We start from the raw sequence: 19,308 nt of genomic DNA on the forward strand, positions 1-19,308 counted from the left end.
ATCTTCGACGAACCTTACTGCTTGGCCGGGCTCGTCGGACACATCCAAGTCAACCGGACGCTGAGCCGAACTCGTACAGGTTGGACGAAGCCGACCTAGTGGGCCGAGCTCTTCGGCCGATCTCTGGCCGCACGGCACGGTAGACCAATACCAACCCAAAGATCCCCCATCGCGGCTGAGCAGCATGCCTACCAATCCCACGGTCCGAGCCTACTCAGGTCGGTCTTTATTGGAGCACCATAGCGCTTCCAAGCCCACACAACTAGTGATGACCCTCAGGTCATACGGGCCGGGGCCGAGCTCCTAAGCCGAGTTCTGAGGCCAACCTCCCAGGCCGAGCCCTCCTCCACAGAAGCTACCATAACGTCCCACCAGGGGTCGCGGGGCCATGTCAGCACCACCCGAGAATGACGAGATAAGAATTGAGTCACGATCTCATCACGATACCGAATCATACTCCCATGAGGACTCTTACCTAAATAAGAGTCCGACCCCAAAAGAAACTCTCCACTCCACTCCGCTCTGCGGGAGGAGCCTTACCAAACAAGGACTCTTACCATATTAGGACTCCTCCAACCGCCTCATCTTCCTCTATAAATATTAAGGTATGGAGCTCTATTGCTCATCAGACTTTTACTAGCTGTTATGCTGTTGCACTGGTGATCTAACTTAAGCATCGGAGAGTCTTAGGCTGGAGCCACACCGGCTCTCTTGTGCTCATCACTTGGTCGTTGCAGGCTCATCCGCGGGCGAACCAAGCATCGAAGGTTTCCACACGCAACAGTAGGAGTAAAATAGGATTTTAAAAATGACTTCTCATTATCAAAAGTTGACATTATCTTACACATTTTTTTATAGAAAATATGTTAAATGGCACAATTTATCCTCATTAAAATATGTTATATTAAAAAAATAAAATAAACTTACTACTTCATTTTCACCAACCTTGATTGCAATAAGATTTTACCATTAATAAATAAAAATAAATTCCAAATGATAAATAATAACTTCTATAGTACACCTACCAACGATCACTTTCATCATTGTCGTTATATATAAAATTAAGATCAAAATTTGATGAACTAGCGGCAGGTTAACGGTACCTCTTGAAAAATCAAACCTTTATTTTAAGGGTGAAGGGACGGAAATCGAAATAGAGCTTAGATAGTTGAAACCCTTACTATACTTGAACTATCAAATTGCAATCAAGGTTTTAAAAAAAAAAATTAGAATTTGAAATCGAATCGGTCAATGCCAATTTCAATCCGAGTCGGCCGAAACTGGTCTGGTTCCCCATTTTTAAAATTGCGGTTGCAATTTCATTACCTCTTATTTCCCCTTTGGTCATCAAAAAATGATGATACATACTATGCTCAAATCCTAAATCCAACCACATTTCCACTTTTGTAGTCGAAACAATCAGAATTGAAGCATGAATTAAATAATATTTCTCAATAACAATCAATGTGTGGTTATCGAGTGTTTTAACTCGAAGTTGGGTTAGCTACCCTCATAACTAGAGATTAGATATGTAAATGGATTGGACACGTATCAGATATAGCACCCTCTGCATTCACATTCGATTAGCTTTTGATCAAGTTCAAATAGTTTTCAGATATCAATTTTTTTAATACAAAATTCTCCTAAATAATACTACCACAAATCAAATATGGATTTTTAACTATTCACTTCCATTCTTAATTGTAGTGGAAGATAATTGTAGAACACGAAAACTCGAATAGGATTGATGTTAAAGGACAAAAGCCACTATCCACTAGAGTTGATGTCGAAGAGTCTTATTTAAAATTATATAGATTTTCTCATGAATCGTTTACTTTTATTTAATTATATATAAAAATATTATTCTTAACATTTGTATTTAATAATACTTTTATAATCAAATTGGATAATAAAATTTTCAACAGATTTAGATAATTTTCGAACATTAATTTTATCAAAATCTCTTTTTCTTGATCTCCTCCTAATGCTTCGTGTGGGGCTCCTCTATAGCGTGACACAACGTGTAACGCACATTTCGATGGTCTACAGTGTATGAGCACGTAGCCCAACAATTCACCTATTTATTGGGCTACATGCCCATGCACTACAGACCATCGGATGGTGCACTATACGCTGTGTCACATTATAGAGTACCCAAATCCCTAATGGTTTTGCACTATATTCTCCCTTCTCAAACTAATACAATGCCATTCCAGTATAGGAGTCTTGTAGGTGCACCTTTCGATCGTATGAGCCAGCCGCCTAGGCCATGGTCTACATTATGTATCTTCATTGATAGCCACCTTTGATCTTGGTGGAATAATCTTAACACTAGTAGTGATACTGGTGCTGCTATTGCTATTGCTACTGCTACTGCTATTGCTACTGCTATTACTGTTGACGCAACCAAAATCATTGAACGTAATGAGAGATGTTTCAAGATATTTAACAAATGGGATAAAATAGAGAAATGGTGTCACCTTGATCGCACACAAAACAATGAATCCCAGGTGACGGGTTACACTGGATAAGTAGTGGCCCACATGGCTTGCCAAGTGTCATGTCCATAACAAAAGTTTTTTGTGCTTTGATTTGCTAAATTCAAACCCACAAATTAGGTCTCTACACCTCAGCCCAACCTCTGTCAAGCCTGCTAGCACACGTCAGACAGACTTTTCCTGCCAAGTTGTCATGATTACGTAATTATACTTAGGAACTGATACGTGTCGTGGGGCAACTTTGTTACTTTTTGCCACGTGTTGATAAAGGTTACTGTACAGCTTTAAGACAAAATGAACCACCAAGGCCAGACAGGTCCTGTTACGTGGCGGCTGTCGGAACGATTGTAGAAACGGTCCTGAGAAATCGTTCTCTTACCGATTTTCCGTTTGGACGCGTAGGGTAGGTTATGAGTCAGGTGTTTTGGCGCGTTACAACTTTTGAAAGTGTGAACCGACATGGCTATAGTGTGAACTTGGTAGACTTTCGTTACCCTCTCTATTACGGAGAACCATGGATCGCCCAATTGTCAACATCTTCTCATAGGATATAAAATGAGAGAGACCTAATAAAAGGTTGGATAGTACATGTTGATGCTAGAATCTTTTCTGCCACGTAACTGGGGGAGACCTGTATATTACGCGGTAAAAATCAATAATTCGAGGAACAGTAATGAGAATCGGGAAATTGAGTGAGTTGTTAGATGAGAGTAATAAATATACCTAAGCATTCCGTTAATATCTTATATAATGCCTTCATATATATAGGGTGTATGCGGTAGAATTGGGTATCGTATCAATGAAATAAAATTCCCCCGTGCTTTATACTTAGATGAATGACAACAATATTCACCCTAATTTTCCACTTTGATTGGAACTTAAACCATGTGTCAAACAACTATAAGTGGATCATTTTTATATTTATCAGTACAAACAAAATCACTCTTCACCTCATACAGAGAAACAATCACACAGAAATGGGTTGAAAGTTGAAACCAATTGGTTATACTGTGATGGTTGGGGCATGAGAGTTGTGACGTTTAAGGTACAAAATGAATATCTATTTCTCATAAGAGGATTCAGATTCTTGACAATGAAAAGTTCAAACATCATAACGACATTTATATATAAAGTTATTCAAAATGGGATTTGTCTTCTTTAAAGCAGCATTTACATGAATTTAGCTCGTCTCCAAGGAGCCCAGCATGCCCAGGGTGCTGTCAGCCGTTGGGCTGTACCACACACATCTCTAGATGTGCACCGAGATGTGTGCGGCACAATTCGACCATTAAATGCCCGTTGACAGCACCCAAGGCGCTGGGCTCCCTGGGACGATTCTGATCCCATTAACATATACTACTATGAGAATAGAGAATATAGGAATATAGAAGAACAATAAATGCCTATAATTCAATTAAGATCGAACTTCAGTTTCAGGCAATACTAGATACTAGAAGTTTTTCTTTTGCAAAATATGGTACCAATATTGCTCTTCTGATCCCATTGGACCATTTCACTAGGTTGAAGGACATCCATTTGTTAAGATCCATCATTTTCAATGTTCAATCCCAATCAGAATTTGGAAACCTGTAGCCGACCAACTGGTCTTGTTGGTCGTATATGGGCTTTTGCCCTCTCTTTCTTCTCACTCTCTTAATTGAATCCAAAATTAAAATTCTTTCAAAGAGCTTAATTACATTAATAAGAATATTTAAGATGTACTTTGCCCCTTGGGTAATAATTAAACCAGAATAGTTTTGGGTTGAAATCCTCTTTCTACTCAGTGTAAAAGTGAGTATGAAGGCAACGAGGAAGATAGCAGAAATGTGTCCGATGGCAAGAAAAAGGCGGCAGAGAACCCGGCATCCTCCATGGTGGTGGCTCACCAACCTGCGGCTTTTATCCATAGGGACCACTAACAATATTAATTTATGTTGCTCAAATAGATGATTATCTTAAACTAACCTTCATTCCATGTATTCTCCCAACAAGAATCATAATGACAAAAACAATTTCACACCACAACTATTCATTAAAATAATAAGTTTGAAAAACCAACCAATTGGGACCAGTTTTCACACATAGTTGTGTGTGAAATTCAATTAATACTTCAAATATCGGATAAGCATACGAGAATCGAATATTACCGTTCAACGGTTAAAGTGTTAATCGTATTTATACATGATCATATATAAAACTTGGGCGAAAGTTCTCCGTGCAGTAGTGCAGGCTGCGCCCAGACACATGGGTTGTCCATTCAAGGAGACAGGGTGATCATTTCACCCACCCTCATGTATCTGGGTGCAGCCTACGCTACTACACAGAAAACATTTGGCCATAAAATTTTTCACCATTAAAATACATATTAAGATAAACAAGATATGACCTCGAATTAAACCACAATCAATGCCCCATGGAATGCGATAAAATTACTAGTTGATGATTAAGATAAGGAAAAAGAATTGCCACGAAACCAGTTGACTATTTTCAATCATCTCACATGCGGTTCTATATATATTCAAATGATACCATTTTTGGCACCATCATTGGTGTGACATACAGATTCTTTTGTTGCGACATAGTGGGAAACCCTCTCCCTTAAAATAATTATTAGACTAAGTCAATGTTTGAATCTTTTATCTGTAAGTGTACAGAAAAAAAAAAGTCAACACCAATCTGGTTTGAATATTGAAAACTTTAATACATGTCATGTGAAAGTAGTTATTGTATTTTACATTCTTACCCAAGCTCTTATAACTTTCTTCTTCTAGAACAAATCCCACTTAAACAGCCTAATCTTCCAAAATTAGCGTGGGAAAACCTAAACCGATAACCGTATAATCCTATCCCCCAGCCCCAAAATAGCAAACTTGCCGTTGTATGGATAATCTGTTTTAACCGTCACAGCCATATTACAACAAATCGTACTCATCACGTATCGTCCTTACACGTGCCAAGATCCCATCCGTCCATATCCATACTACTATTCCCCAATTTTCTATATAAATATACGCCCTCACCATTCTCCGACCTTTATTTCTTTCATCTGTTCTTACCAAAAAAAAAAAAATTCTTTCATCTGCCTTTTTTTCAGGTCGGTTATCCCTATTTGTGTTCAAGCAAAACTTTCGGTTTTCTTGCGATCTGGGTTTCTTCTCCTTCTTCCTCGGCTGGTTCTTCTTCATCTTCTTCTTGATCGTTTTGATAGAGAATGAGAGAATCGATAAGAGGAACCATGTATGCCACAATGAACAGTATGAATCGACCAAAATTTGGAAATCTCCTACATTCTGATCCAAACATTTCCACGACAATCAACGAAGAAGATTACCCAGTCCGCAACAGCAGCGCTTCCGCGGCGAGCCCAGGCTACTACGACGGCAACCACATGAGTCCAGATAGCTCTCCCTATAATATGTCCCCCTGGAATGCGAATTCCTCTCCTTATACCAAATCTCCATGGACAAGAACCTCTCCTTTAAATCCCGTAGATGAGAATTTCCCACCCAATGGACTCATCGGATCCCTTGTCCGTGAAGAAGGACATATATACTCCTTGGCAGCTATAGGGGATCTTCTCTACACTGGATCAGATAGCAAGAACATCCGCGTTTGGAAGAACCAGAAGGAATTCTCCGGTTTCAAATCTAATAGTGGATTGGTTAAAGCAATTATAATCTCCGGTGAGAAAATCTTCACTGGTCATCAAGATGGAAAGATTCGTGTTTGGAGGGTTTCCTCCAAGGATTCTAGTGTTCACAAGCGCGCTGGAACTCTGCCGACCTTGAAGGATTTCATCAAGAGTTCCATTAATCCCAGCAATTACGTCGAGATAAGGCGTCACAAGAATGGACTCTGGATCAAGCATTTCGATGCGATTTCTTGCCTGAGCTTGAGTGAGGACCAAGGATTGCTCTACTCTGGTTCTTGGGATAAAACTCTCAAAGTGTGGAGAATCTCCGATTCGAAATGCTTGGAATCGATCAACTCTCACGACGATGCCGTCAATTCCGTCGTTGCAGGCTTCGACGGTTTGGTCTTCACCGGCTCCGCCGACGGTACCGTTAAAGTCTGGCGAAGAGAATTACATGGCAAAGGAACAAAACACTTTTTGTTGCAGACGTTACTGAAACAGGAAAGTGCCGTAACGTCGTTAGCTGTGAACCCCACAGCGTCAGTTATCTACTGTGGATCATCTGACGGACTCGTTAACTTTTGGGAGCGTGAAAAGCATTTATCACACGGTGGGGTCCTCAGGGGACATAAACTAGCGGTTCTCTGTCTCGCAGCGGCTGGAAACCTTGTTTTCAGCGGATCCGCGGACAAGACGATATGCCTGTGGAGGAGGGAAGGTGGAAATCACTCGTGCCTTTCGGTCTTGACGGGTCACACCGGACCCGTTAAATGTTTGGCTGTTGAAGAAGATCTGGAATCGACGGGTAATGATGAAAGGTGGATCGTGTACAGCGGCAGCCTAGATAAATCAGTGAAGGTGTGGAGGGTTTCGGAGCAAGCTCCCGATGTACAACACGTGGCGGCCATGCAGAGACAATACATGGACCCTTCTCAGGGTTCAATGTCCATCAATCAGAATTTCACCTTCTCTGGAAGTGGAAAGAAACGATACTGAGAAAGAAAATCTTGGCGGGATAGAATGGACTCCGTGGGGAACTGGGAAGGAGGACGATAGAGATGGTGTTTCGAACTTGAAAGTGCTCCACATGTCAATTTGGATTTGGAACATAAAAATGCGGGCCTACTTATCCGACGGCTTGATCGATGATTGATGATGATGCATGATGGTCGTCAGCAGTAAGTTTAATAGAGTTCACGATTCTAATTGGAACGTTTGAGTTGTGAGTTGTGACTATGGGACTTGTATATACTGTTTTTTTTATTTTTTTTATTGGGTTTTCGAAGTTGTGGTTGTAAATTGTAGCACTACGGTACAACTGTAATAATAGAGGATCGCAATTTGTAAAATTGGAGATATGATGGGAACATGAAATAAGGGCAAAAGATGGATGTCTGGTCCTCTAGAGCCACGAGCGTGGCCAATGGGAGTGCCCGTGTAAGCATCTATTTGGGTGGAAATTTTGTCTTACCGTGGAGGTAATGCAATACTTTTCATGGGAGAAAGGCGATATTGTATCTCAAGTTCTCAGTTAGATAGCATTATTTTCCTCTTGAAATAATTAAAACTATTTGGTTTGAAAATTTTGAAATTGGAATCGAATTGATTGAATTGATCAATTTGAATTAGAATTGATCGAATCCAATTCTGGTCGTTTTGTAACAATTGATTCTAAGGTTTAGGGTATTTGGTCGCTGGGTTTTCAAAGGATTTGATTTTAACAATGATCAATTCGACCTCAGATTCCAAGTTTAAAATCGTTGATGAAGGGCGAAAGGTATTTCCTCGTTTAAGCAAGAGTGCCCTAATTAAAAAAGGGAAAATGCACACTCATATTAACATGTTTAACATCTATGTACAAGTTTTAAATGCAACAATTTGATAATTGTTTACGAATAAGATTTCTATAATAGCATTTTGAACCATTAGGGAACCTAAAAGAGAGAAATGCACCCCGACAGAACATGGAGCATCTAGAGGCGGATGCAATGAAAGTAGGAAAGGCATTTCGCTTTTTTTTGGGTAAAAAGGAAAGGCATTTCGCCCCATTTCCCTTGAGAAGGACTTTGGGGGCAGAAACCCTCTATCGTCGGTATGGAGAGGCTCCTTTCTCTTTTCATAAATGACCTCAACCCAAATTTTGGCCTGAATCAATCGATTTAATCTGAAATTGATTGGGGCTGATTTTGAATAAAGTCCAGCTATGCATATTGAGTCCATCCAATTATTAGGGCAATTTGAATTGGAATAAATGGAGACTACTCCTGTAACAAATTTTGAGTTTTTACATCCGTCTCCTTTTTTTTATTTTTAGATTTTGGGTAAAATGAAGTGCAATTTGTTAAAATTACAAAGTACACTTATACTGTAAAGATTCATGTATATGTTCGTGCTACATGCCATCTATACGTATATTGATATGAATTACACATATTGTATTTATTTTATTTTTTATTCCTTGCGCATGTCGCATGACATACTCGCAATAATCATTTAAGAATTTAAACAAAAGGGAAACCAAGAAAAAGACATATTCTATGGGTTATTATTAAATACTATTTGTCATTCTGTTGGAATAATTCTAAGCATTTTAATAATTTTGATTATTATTCATAAGAATTCGATCGAGAGATTTTTGAGAAGTAAAATCACATTGAGCCTTATAATCGTTTTTAGAGAGAGGAAGAATTAAAAGAAGATGCAACTTCATGAGTGAATTTTATTGTGCTTGGTTTGGTCGGTAATTGATCAAATGTCAAATTAACTAATGAAGGAATTTCTCTCCACCGTGAGTGAAGGAAAATTGTGTCCTAAAAATAAAAATCTTATTTTAAGACGTGGTCAAATTGTCAACCTGCTCAAAGATATAAAATTTAGCATTTTTGTTCTTCTTAAATTTTTTGGGAAATATCAGCTTCAAATGTTGGCGTGAGAACTAAAGAGTTTCATTTTCCCCTTTTTTTTGTCAACAATTCTTTTGGCAATATGGCTAGCTATTTCAAACTCAAGGTTTATTTATTCTTTTTCTCTCCTCTATTGAACTTGGATTTTTTTCTCACGCTTCTTATGTTTTATTTAAAGGGAATGTTTGAATGACACCTTTATGGCTCTCTATAGTTACATTTAGAACTTGACACTGTATTTAAATTTGTAATTACCCCTTTTAAGTTAAACATATAAAAGGTTTTTTTAAAAATAATTTTAAAGTTATATATCATCATGTCATTATCAAAAAGTGTCATTGTTATACATATTTTTCAAGTATACTTGTGAAATTATAATATTTATCCTCATTGAAAAATTTTATGTTCTACAAAATGGGCTAAAAAAATAAATTAAATTAAAAATTATTTGACACCATGAAAGATGTCAATAAGAAAATTCATATTAATAGGTTTATGGGGAATGGACATAACTGAACAGAGAGAGGTATTAACGACTTCATAAAATTTTATAGGGTGGAGAGTAATAATGAACCTAAATGACTATACGTTTCTTTTTTATGATCTGTTAAATTATATAGGATCCTAGAGGTCCACACCTGGCTTTTTCTTCTCTTTTTTTTTTGTTTTTTTTGTTTTGTTAGAGACCTGGCTATTTGTTGCATGTGACTATGTGCGAGTGTGCACGTAATCAAAATTTTTCCTTTCAAAAAAATTTATATATTAAAATCTTATTTTTAATGGAAAAATCTGTTTGTATCCAAGGTGGTTAAAACATAAATTGTAACATCTCTTTTGTGTTAAACTTCAACGTCATATAACTATTGCATTTGCTATCTTAGGATTAAAATGTCATTTCGCTTGAAGTGTTTGATAGAAGAGAACGGAAGAGGGCACAACCTGAGGATGAGAGGAACCTACTATGACTGGTAACTCGTCGAAACGGATCCGACTCATCAAAAATAGGCAACAAAACAATGATTATAGAAAAAAAAAATTATAGACCTCAAAACCAAGGTTTCAAGTTGGCCTGGAGAAAGTATCAGTTTCGACCAAGATATGATCCAAACCTGGGATCTCAATTTCTGACGAATCAAAGGCATATGATGTTCGATTACAAAGTATGTAACCTACTTTTTATTTTATTCCCAGACCTTTTGTTTTAACGTAATTTTTCTTCTTAAAATTAATTAGTATTTATAAATTGGCACCGTCCATACTATTTTTAATTCATTATTCCTTCTAGACCCATCTCTAGTCTGCAAGCTAACATATCTTGGTCTAGTTTAGAAAATTTTTATTCCACAAGATCATTAATCTTCCTTTGGAAAAAATGCTCAGGCCCAAGACCATACAAAGCCCAGCCTAATTGCAGAAAATTTGACTGCCCCTGCACCAACGCTGGGCCAATGAGACAGTGTTCATGCCTGCATGGGTATCAACATGGATAGGATTTTTATTTTCATTGGGATTGATAAGGTAATTTTGCGTGCTCCTATATCTAAGTGTAGAAACGACACGATGAGATAGTTTACTTTTTCCCAATAAAATTAATGAAATTAGTAAAAAAAAAAAAAAAAAACACAGTGGCCCAATATAGCACAACTAAATCTTGTGGCCCATTTGGGATCTATGGGGTCGACCTGCAGAGTGAATTTAGGTGTGAGATGGATTGCCATGTGGCATAAATTAGGTGGGCCATCAAGAAAGGGTTCCTAAATTGGATATCCCCGTAGGTGTAACTTAGCCCAATTGGGTTGGGCAATCGATGAATTTAAATGGATCCCATTGGCCTCCCTTCGATTCAATGGGCCTAGTTTCTAATCATCCATGGTGAAAAGAGAATCTCCTTATTATAGAGATCTGAACCCTTTGATTAGCATGGGGATATATTGATCAAATCAACATTATTAGAAGGATTTTCGTTCTTTTAGTGGAGAATTCCAATGGGTTCTTGATATTTTTTTTGGGATTTGGCAACAACTATGTTAGGCAAATTATCATTTTGCAATTAGCTATTTTTTTGGTTTTTTTTTTTTTTTAAAATAAAATGTTCCCCTCTAAAAATGGTACTTAATCTGGCTAAAATATCTGCCAATCCTATCGCCAATTCTGCTTCCTTGAACCGTGAATATAATCCAATCTGGATTGGTTTTGAAATACCAAAAATCTTGCTTGAGCCCAAAGGCAATTTTGAGAAATGAGGTTACACTGGTGTGGCAATTGGATCTTCCTTTTGAGGCCCATGTTTGTATATGCAACTGAGAATGTTTGAGCAAGAAATGAAGACAAAGTAGGCTTTCCCTTTTCATGGCACAAGCTTCTGTGCCAAGAAAATAAGGGCAAACAAATGTTTTTATTTTTTTATTTTTTGGTCACTGAAATTTCATTCAAATAAAATGCACGAGATACACAAGGTTTGGAAACGATGTATCCAATACCAAGGAGTGGAAAATGACCAATATGTCGTACATGCAATTGATAGGGTCTCCCATGCTAGGGTATGGGCAAGCCCAACAGTTTTCCTAGAGAAAAGGCTCACAACACATGACACATTTCCTTGTGAGTGGGGATGGGCATGGCAGACAAAGTCATGTGATTACCCATCATGATGACCAACAAACTGTCTGCTCCCCACTTTCCTAGATGCCAGCTTGACATACAAGACTCATAGTTTTCTGGCCAATTGTCGGTGACAACGATGTTGGAGAGCTAGTTGTGGATGGCAAATTCCTTGAGCAGAACCGGCATGAGCTAAGACGCCTCTCATCTCCGGTATTCGATGTTAAGCATCTCTACAGTGAAGGGGCTGACCACGAAGGTACCCATGCTGCCAAGGAAGCGAGAGCCTCTATGGGCGATGGTGAGGTCTTGGCTCCAAGTGAGATGCACGTAGACAAGTTGTTGGTATGATTGGAGAGCTGGGGAGGTGGGGGAGGAGGCGTTGGTGTTGATGTTGAAGTTGTGGATGACGTTGCAGGTCTTTAGATCTCCGGCATCTGCAGCGGCAAAAACCCCATCAGCGGCAGTTCCATTCCCCATGCCTGTGAAAAATCCAGCGCCTCCCACCGAGGAAAATCTATAATTCAACAACTTCTTGACAGCAACCTGTGTTTTGGTAGGGAAAATGCTGAGAGAAACGATCCCATAATCACCTTCCCCAATCACGTTCTCGTTCAAAAATCCATTGGTCGCTGCTTCCCGGAGAGTATACCAGTGGCCCCACCCCACATGCGAAACCTCAGGAGGGCCGACAGCCATGGATGTGGAATCCATCGCATTGGTCGATCAACTCTCACCGCTTGCGTGGGAAGAGGGCCTGTCGAAGAACACCACCTGATGCTCAGGCTTCCCAATGTCGATCTGGATCTCGGGAATGGCAGGAGAGAACGCAGGGCCCTGATCCATAGCAACATGATGGACGATACCTTGGATCTCTTTAGAGACCACGAGAGCAAGCTCACTGGGGCCAAGCTTCTTCGTCGGACGAGAGCAGTGGTATTTGGGAGGGTTTACGATGATGAGAAGTAATGCAAAGGGAGAGGAGGAAAAGTATGAGAACGATGAAGGCCCCGATGCAGATTCCAATCACGACCCATAATCGAAGACCAAAGATTGAAGTTGGCTTCGAGATCTCGCTATTCAGGAACGTTGTAACCATAGCCCACAAATGTAGGACAGTGTTGATGCCAAGGAACTCAAGGGTATGAGTGGTGTGGAGGATATAATCAAAGTCCTCGTACTCACCAAGAACGGAATCGGATTGGCGGAGGGAATCAGCTCCACCCACTAACATTAATACCATCTGCAAATTACTAGAACACACCGGATGCTAAATCTGGGAAAGGGAACTTGATTAATCAGGCGAGTGAAAGTAGACAGAAAGAAAATAAAAAGAGAAGGAAAAAAAACATGCCACTAGGGCGGAAAAGATCATGCCACTGTGGCGGAGTAGATTCACACCACAGGGGCGGAGAGGCAGCTACATCTTAAATCTAAGAGCATGAGCAGTTTCTGGCAAACGCACTTACAAAAACCCTAAATGACAGATTCTCATTGCTCACACTTACGACACTACTCTGTTGGGGGAGAGCATCTCTCACAGGGCAAACAAATTATTAGTGTTTGTGTATTGTGCAAGGACCAACTGTGATGGTAAAGTCTGGATTGCTCTGTGATCACAGTAAGGGAATTGCTTCGAATAGTAGAATGGAGAAATTGGGCTTCGTTAAGGATGGTGTATAGAGAGTTGTGGGTGAGATGCGCATGGTTCTAAGTATGGGTATTAGATCATCCGTATTAGGTGATCCGTACCGATTTTGCACCTTGTCGATCCCAATACTATGCCGATACAGTATCGCTGACACGGTACGGATAAGGGGTAAAATAGTAAAAACAAAACCTATTTTTAAAGAAAGATCAGAGATAAATTTGTTTGATACGGTTGATCCTTGTCAATACCAATTTGATACCATATTGGTTTCCAAGTTTATCGATACTCGTTGTAAGTACCGTGGTCCTCGGGACGAGGGTTCCTCAGCCTTATGGCAACAAGGATTGGCTTCGATGAATAACGGTGTATCGTTCCGATATATCATCATGGGGATTGGGATCATGCTTTATAAAGAAATAGAGTCGCCACCTAGGGTTAGGGCCTAGGACCCAATAGGCGTAGCCCCATCCGGGTTTAGCGGAAAGGGCTACGTGATTCCATATGGTTTAGTTAGAGATTCAGGGTAAGTAGTAAGGTTACGAGGGTGGGAAGGTGTTAGGCACCCACCTCGCCCGAATAAACCGGTCTTTCTACTAGATGCTGATTTTTGAATATTCTCCCTTGATAATATATCTTATACTAATATGTAAGGCTAAGTTATGATACACTAATCTTGACAAAGAAAGAGAAAATCATTTATTATGTACACTAAACGAGTTGCTTTAATTGTCTATATTATGCCAAAAATAATGAGAGGAAAAGAGACAGATACCTGTTTAGAAATGCAAGAAATAAATGAAAGTGCACCAAGGGCGAAATATGTGATGTCCCACGGCTCAGGTGGAGACAGACGATCGGCTTGTCTCTCTCTTGTCGGACAGAATGAGGCTATATGGGATGAGTTTTGTCACTCAGACTTCGGACAGAGTAACGACTATATAAGAGATTCTCGTTATCTGTATACAGACAAAATAACGGCTGTGAAGGGGGTTTTTCGTTATCCGTACACTGATGGGATAACAATACCCAAGAGCAGAATCGCTCTATGCTTGGATGGGTAACCGAAGGATCTACCCACGTCGAAGAACTCCACTCACTCACATACTCACGAGGGAAAGACGGAGGAAAAGAGGGTGAAAAGGGGGCAAAACAAGCCCTGGAGGGTCTCCTTACCTGAGAAAAGCTTTTTTTTTGGGGTAGGGGGACTCTCCTATTTATAGGGAGGGGTCCCCTCTCTCTCCTGGCCAGATAAGTCCTCCATGTCCACGGCGCCGTGGGGGACTTTTCCACGGCGCCATGGGTGACGTCAGCAAGCTGATGTCACACCCCCTCGTGGTACCGTGGAAATCCGGTACACATCCCCAAGGTGCTGTGGAAAAGTCCCCCACGGTGCCATGGAAGGATCCCACGGCGCCGTGGGAAGGAATCCACGGTACCGCGGGACCACCGTGGTGGGGGAGGGTGAGCAGTACTTCCTTCAGCATTTGGTAAAAGGGTCTTATAAGTCATTTTAGGGATGTTAGGGTGATTTGGTTTAGATCTAGGGACAAGAGTCCTTCTTGAGAGAGATACCAATGTCTTTCCATGTCCTGTTGTCATCATCGCCGAGGGGTGACAAAATTCAGTGTCTACACTCGTTTTGATACCATGCACTAAAACCATGAGATGCGTCCTTGAAAAAATTCCAGGTTGAAAGATTTTTTTTTTTTAAACCCCGAATATTATCTGGGACCCGGGACAGCCCCTGGCATTTTATTAAAAAATAAATGATATCTGGTCAAGAATTACAAGGAGGGACATAACCCACCTTACCCCAACCCAGGATACAAAAGAATATCACTCTCCTCAAAAATAACCTGCACAAATTTTCCCTTGACCTAAAAAAGAAAGAAAGAATCTATGTACGTAGAACTGATAAACTCAAAATTTCTTTCCTAACAATTATCTTTAATCCCTGTGGAATGTCAACCCAAGAACTAAAAGTTGTACTTGATGTCGCATCACAGGCATAATTGGCTAACCAATCAGCCGCTCTATTGCCTTTCTTGAAAGTGAATGAGACCATAGGCCGAAGGGCTTCAAATAGTGTCATTATCTCATGGAAACAATACCATCCCTTCCAAAAGTTGCATCTACCTCTTGAAACATAATGCACCACTAAGGCTGAGTCGAAGTTAACATGAAAATCAACAAAACCTCTTTCCACACAAAGCCTTAGGCCATCCCTTAAGGCCTTGAATTCCGCCATGGAGTTTGTACATTCCCCATAAAAGTTAGCAAATGCTGCCAGGACTTGTCCTCTTTCATCTCTAATAATTCCCCCTTCTACTCCTAGACCAGGATTACCCCTACACGCACCATCCACATTGAGTTTGACTGTTGAAAAAGTGGTTCAAAGAATTCAAGATTGATCGCTTCTCCACAATGAAGTCAAGGGCATTGAATAATTGATTGATGTTGATTTGACAACACTATCTGGAGGCATCGGCATCTGCATCTGCGTCTTGCCTCCTGAGCAATTCTGCAATCAGAAACAAGGGACACGTGTCACATTGAAAATCTCCCTCGTCAGTCTTTAACTTTATTTTGAATAAATTATTCAGACCTCCCATAAACTATGTCTTAATTATAAACTGCAATCCTGAGTTTACAACAATTACACCCGGCCCATTTCTGCAAATGGTGTTAAAAAAAGGAAATAACACTTTTAATCTCCAACTTAAAACATTCCTTACTTGGAAAAGCAGTAAAACCCAAGGAAACGTCCTTCGAAACCGTTCCTCTCCAAGTTTAGATCTAGGATTTTGATGGATAACAGTTTTGCATGAAGTCCTCCATGGTTTAAAGCTCTCCCATTTGTTTCTGAGACTAGATTTCAGGGGAGGATATTCTCAATTGAACTATGTTGAGAGTGCAAACAGTGATCTTGTATTCCTGTACCTCCAAACCCTCGAATAAAGGAGAAAAAAAAAAAGAAAGACACCCTACTTCAAGGAAAAACCAGAGAAATCAAACCCATAGTTCAACCAAAGGTAATTATAGTATATGCACGCCAGTCAGTCGTCGAGATGTGTGCGGCACAGCCCAGCCGTTGGATGCCCTCGGGCATTCCCTGGGTGTTGGACTCTTAATAAAAGGTAAATACAAAAGCCCCAAATTGAGAAACACGTGTATTGGTTAACAGGGATTTCAAAACAATAACAAACAATGAAAACAAACAAAAATATGAGATTGGAACACAATTTTTCACCTCAACTTCAAAATTCTCTTTGGATCCCAAGCTCAATTTCTCAAACTATAGTACGGGCAAAAAGGTCATTTCACTCCTCCAATAAGGGTCGACTCATCAATTAAAAAGTTTTCTTTGATATGGATCATCACCTAATAGAAGAGGCCTAAAGGAGTGGGGCTGATTGCAACAACTGGTGAGAATTTTTCCTTGTAGATAGAAAATTTGTCCACAGTGTTTTATCAATTTCCAAATTCTTCGTCATTTAGTATTTCAGTGAAAATACTACAGATTTAGGATTTTTACTCAAATTGTTATTTATTGTTTGATCTACCCCAGGGTACAGGCATCATCTCACGGTGCCCAGTAAGAGGGCGTAAGCAACACCACCAAGTAGAGATCTTTTTCCCTGTGTTTGTTTTTATCCACTATAACTCTTAGACTCATTTGGACTTAGTCACCTAAGTCCCTAAGTCCCCATTTGACCTAAATTGATATACCTTGATTTGGAAATCGGGAAAATGGCATAAGGAAACAGTTTGCCTTAAATTGGTATTTTGACTTAACATATTGATCAAAACAGTAGAGTTATCATAAGTCAAAACTACATGCTTTAACAACCTAAAAAAAAAAGCCCTGTTTGAGAACTGGTCAACCGCTCTAAAGCTGGTTGGTGTTTCCCGAGAGTAGCCAGTTTTCAATCAAACTAGTGGTCAGGCTGTCAACAAACTATGATCGATGACAACTTAGAGTACCAATCAATCAACCGATTGTTGTAACGACCATAAAAAACAATTTTTTTCTTCAGCTATATCCATGGGGTCAACTGGCTTTGCAAAAAATAGAGCCTTTGGTGACTCTCTTGGGCCACTCTTTTGGAATTTTATCCTCCCAAGTGTGGTGCACCGCACTTGAGAGGATAAAAATCCCACTCTTTTGGTCATCCCTTGACCTCTTTTAATAGGGATCTTGGGATACTTTAAATAAGACTTTTGCACTTTGTATTAGAAGATCTTCATTGAATCTTGGAGCCAAAATCATGAGAATCATACAATCCTTCTTTCATTTGTATACTTGCCTTATTGAAGGGGGTTATTCATGCTTCACTAGGTTTGAGTCGAAACACTTGGGTTTATTGTGAGGCAAGTATTACAATTGTGGAAGGCTTGATCAATCTATTGATAAATTGATTGGATAGTGGAAAGTCCAGTGATGGAAATTTTTGGTAGTCGATGTAGACAAGGTTGCCGACCCACTCTAATTTTATTGTTTCCCTCATTGTCTCTTTCCCTCCTCCTTAATTGTTACAACACACGTTTATCTTTTTTTTTTTTTTGTAATAAAAATACATACAACACACGTTTATCGCAAACCTCTTATATTTCATTTTTTGAGTTGGATAGTTAAGTTTTCCAATTTATTTATACCCAATTCACCCCATTCTTTGGTTGCCTACGGTCAAACAGTAGTTGGTATGCACTTACTAGAAAAAAAATAAGAAGGGAAAAAGATCTACACACAATCCGCTTGACTATGCTCTCTCATATGATTTATTATTATTATTATTTATTTCTTCTCTCTTCTTTGACCGTTGCTAGATCCCTACTGAAGATATAGACCCGAGCACTACTATTGGTGTATCATAGGAGATTCCTCTTACACTAACATGATGGGAAATTCTCCTAAAAATAAATTGTAATGGGGAGTTTAAAATCATAGACCGAGTTTTCCTTTACCCATGGTGAAAAGAGAACCTCACAATCCAAGGGATTTGATCCTTTGATTGAACCTAAGAAGGGTATTTTCAACTGTTGCAAAAAGGTGAGGGGCGAGAGTGACTAGTGACAAGACTCATGGTTCCAAAATTCCAATCACAACGTCAAATGACCTTGGACTAAGGATTGAAAAATGGGGATTGGATGGGCAAAGGTTGATCCCAATTTTGGCTGATCCAGGATTCTAGTGGATTGAGTTAAGGGAACCGATTGGGATCGACTAATTTGTCCGATCCAACCAATTCCATTAAATACCAGTTATGAACATAATTGACACGTAGACAACATGCAGGATATAATGGATATATGTCACCATCATGTAAAAGAGAAAGAGAGAGAGAGAGAGAGAGAGAGAGAGACAGAAGGGGAACATGAGCAGTCAGAGGAGGAGGAAGGAGTGAGGGAGAGGGGGGGGGGGGGAGCAGGGAGTGCGGAGTCCGGATCACATTCACAAACAAGAACTTGAATTTAAGTTTTCATATGTCTTTTGGTCCACGTGTGGATTCCACCAAAACGGGAGATCTACGCTACCTATCTTTCCCATTGTGTCTCACTCTATTTGCCAATTCTTTTCATTTTCAGGATTGGTCTTTGGTTTGTGTGATTGCAATTTTTTTTTTTATCATTCCATTTCTTATCAAGTGTCTCACATTGTCCTTTTCTTTTATTATTTGCATCTTTTTATTCTTCTTTTTTAATTTTTTATTCAAAATCTTTTTTTTTTTTTTTAATTTTAATCCTATTTCGACACAATAGTTTGGCGCATCGATCTTAACTGAAACCTTAAAAATAATAAAATATTAGTAAAATTGGTATCAAAATATAATCATCCCTAAGCGATCTGATACATGACAATCAACATAGCGCGATATGATGATTTTACAATTTCGTGATATGGCGCCATGGTGGTGATATGCCTATAAAACGGTTTGAATGATACTAATTTTTACTGTATCTCATTATTTTTAATCGTTATCAATATCATATTGGTATTGGTCAAAACTCAAGATCCATACT

At 39.4% G+C, this 19,308-nt stretch overlaps 1 protein-coding gene across 1 annotated transcript; it reads left to right on the forward strand.

The window, feature by feature from the left end:
* The first annotated feature begins 5,698 nt into the window (after positions 1-5,698).
* Positions 5,699-7,128, forward strand: LOC122659014 (protein JINGUBANG-like). The gene has a single exon (XM_043854180.1). It carries the CDS (start codon positions 5,710-5,712, stop codon positions 7,126-7,128), a length of 1,419 nt encoding a protein of 472 aa, XP_043710115.1. The 5' UTR covers positions 5,699-5,709.
* The last annotated feature ends 12,180 nt before the right edge of the window (positions 7,129-19,308 follow it).

This window comes from Telopea speciosissima, chromosome 4 (assembly GCF_018873765.1).
Source record: "Telopea speciosissima isolate NSW1024214 ecotype Mountain lineage chromosome 4, Tspe_v1, whole genome shotgun sequence".
Lineage (NCBI taxonomy): Eukaryota > Viridiplantae > Streptophyta > Magnoliopsida > Proteales > Proteaceae > Telopea > Telopea speciosissima.

Excerpts from the sequence above, each read along its gene's own strand:
- LOC122659014 (XM_043854180.1), top strand. The coding sequence starts at position 5,710 with ATGAGAGAATCGATAAGAGGAACCATGTATGCCACAATGAACAGTATG.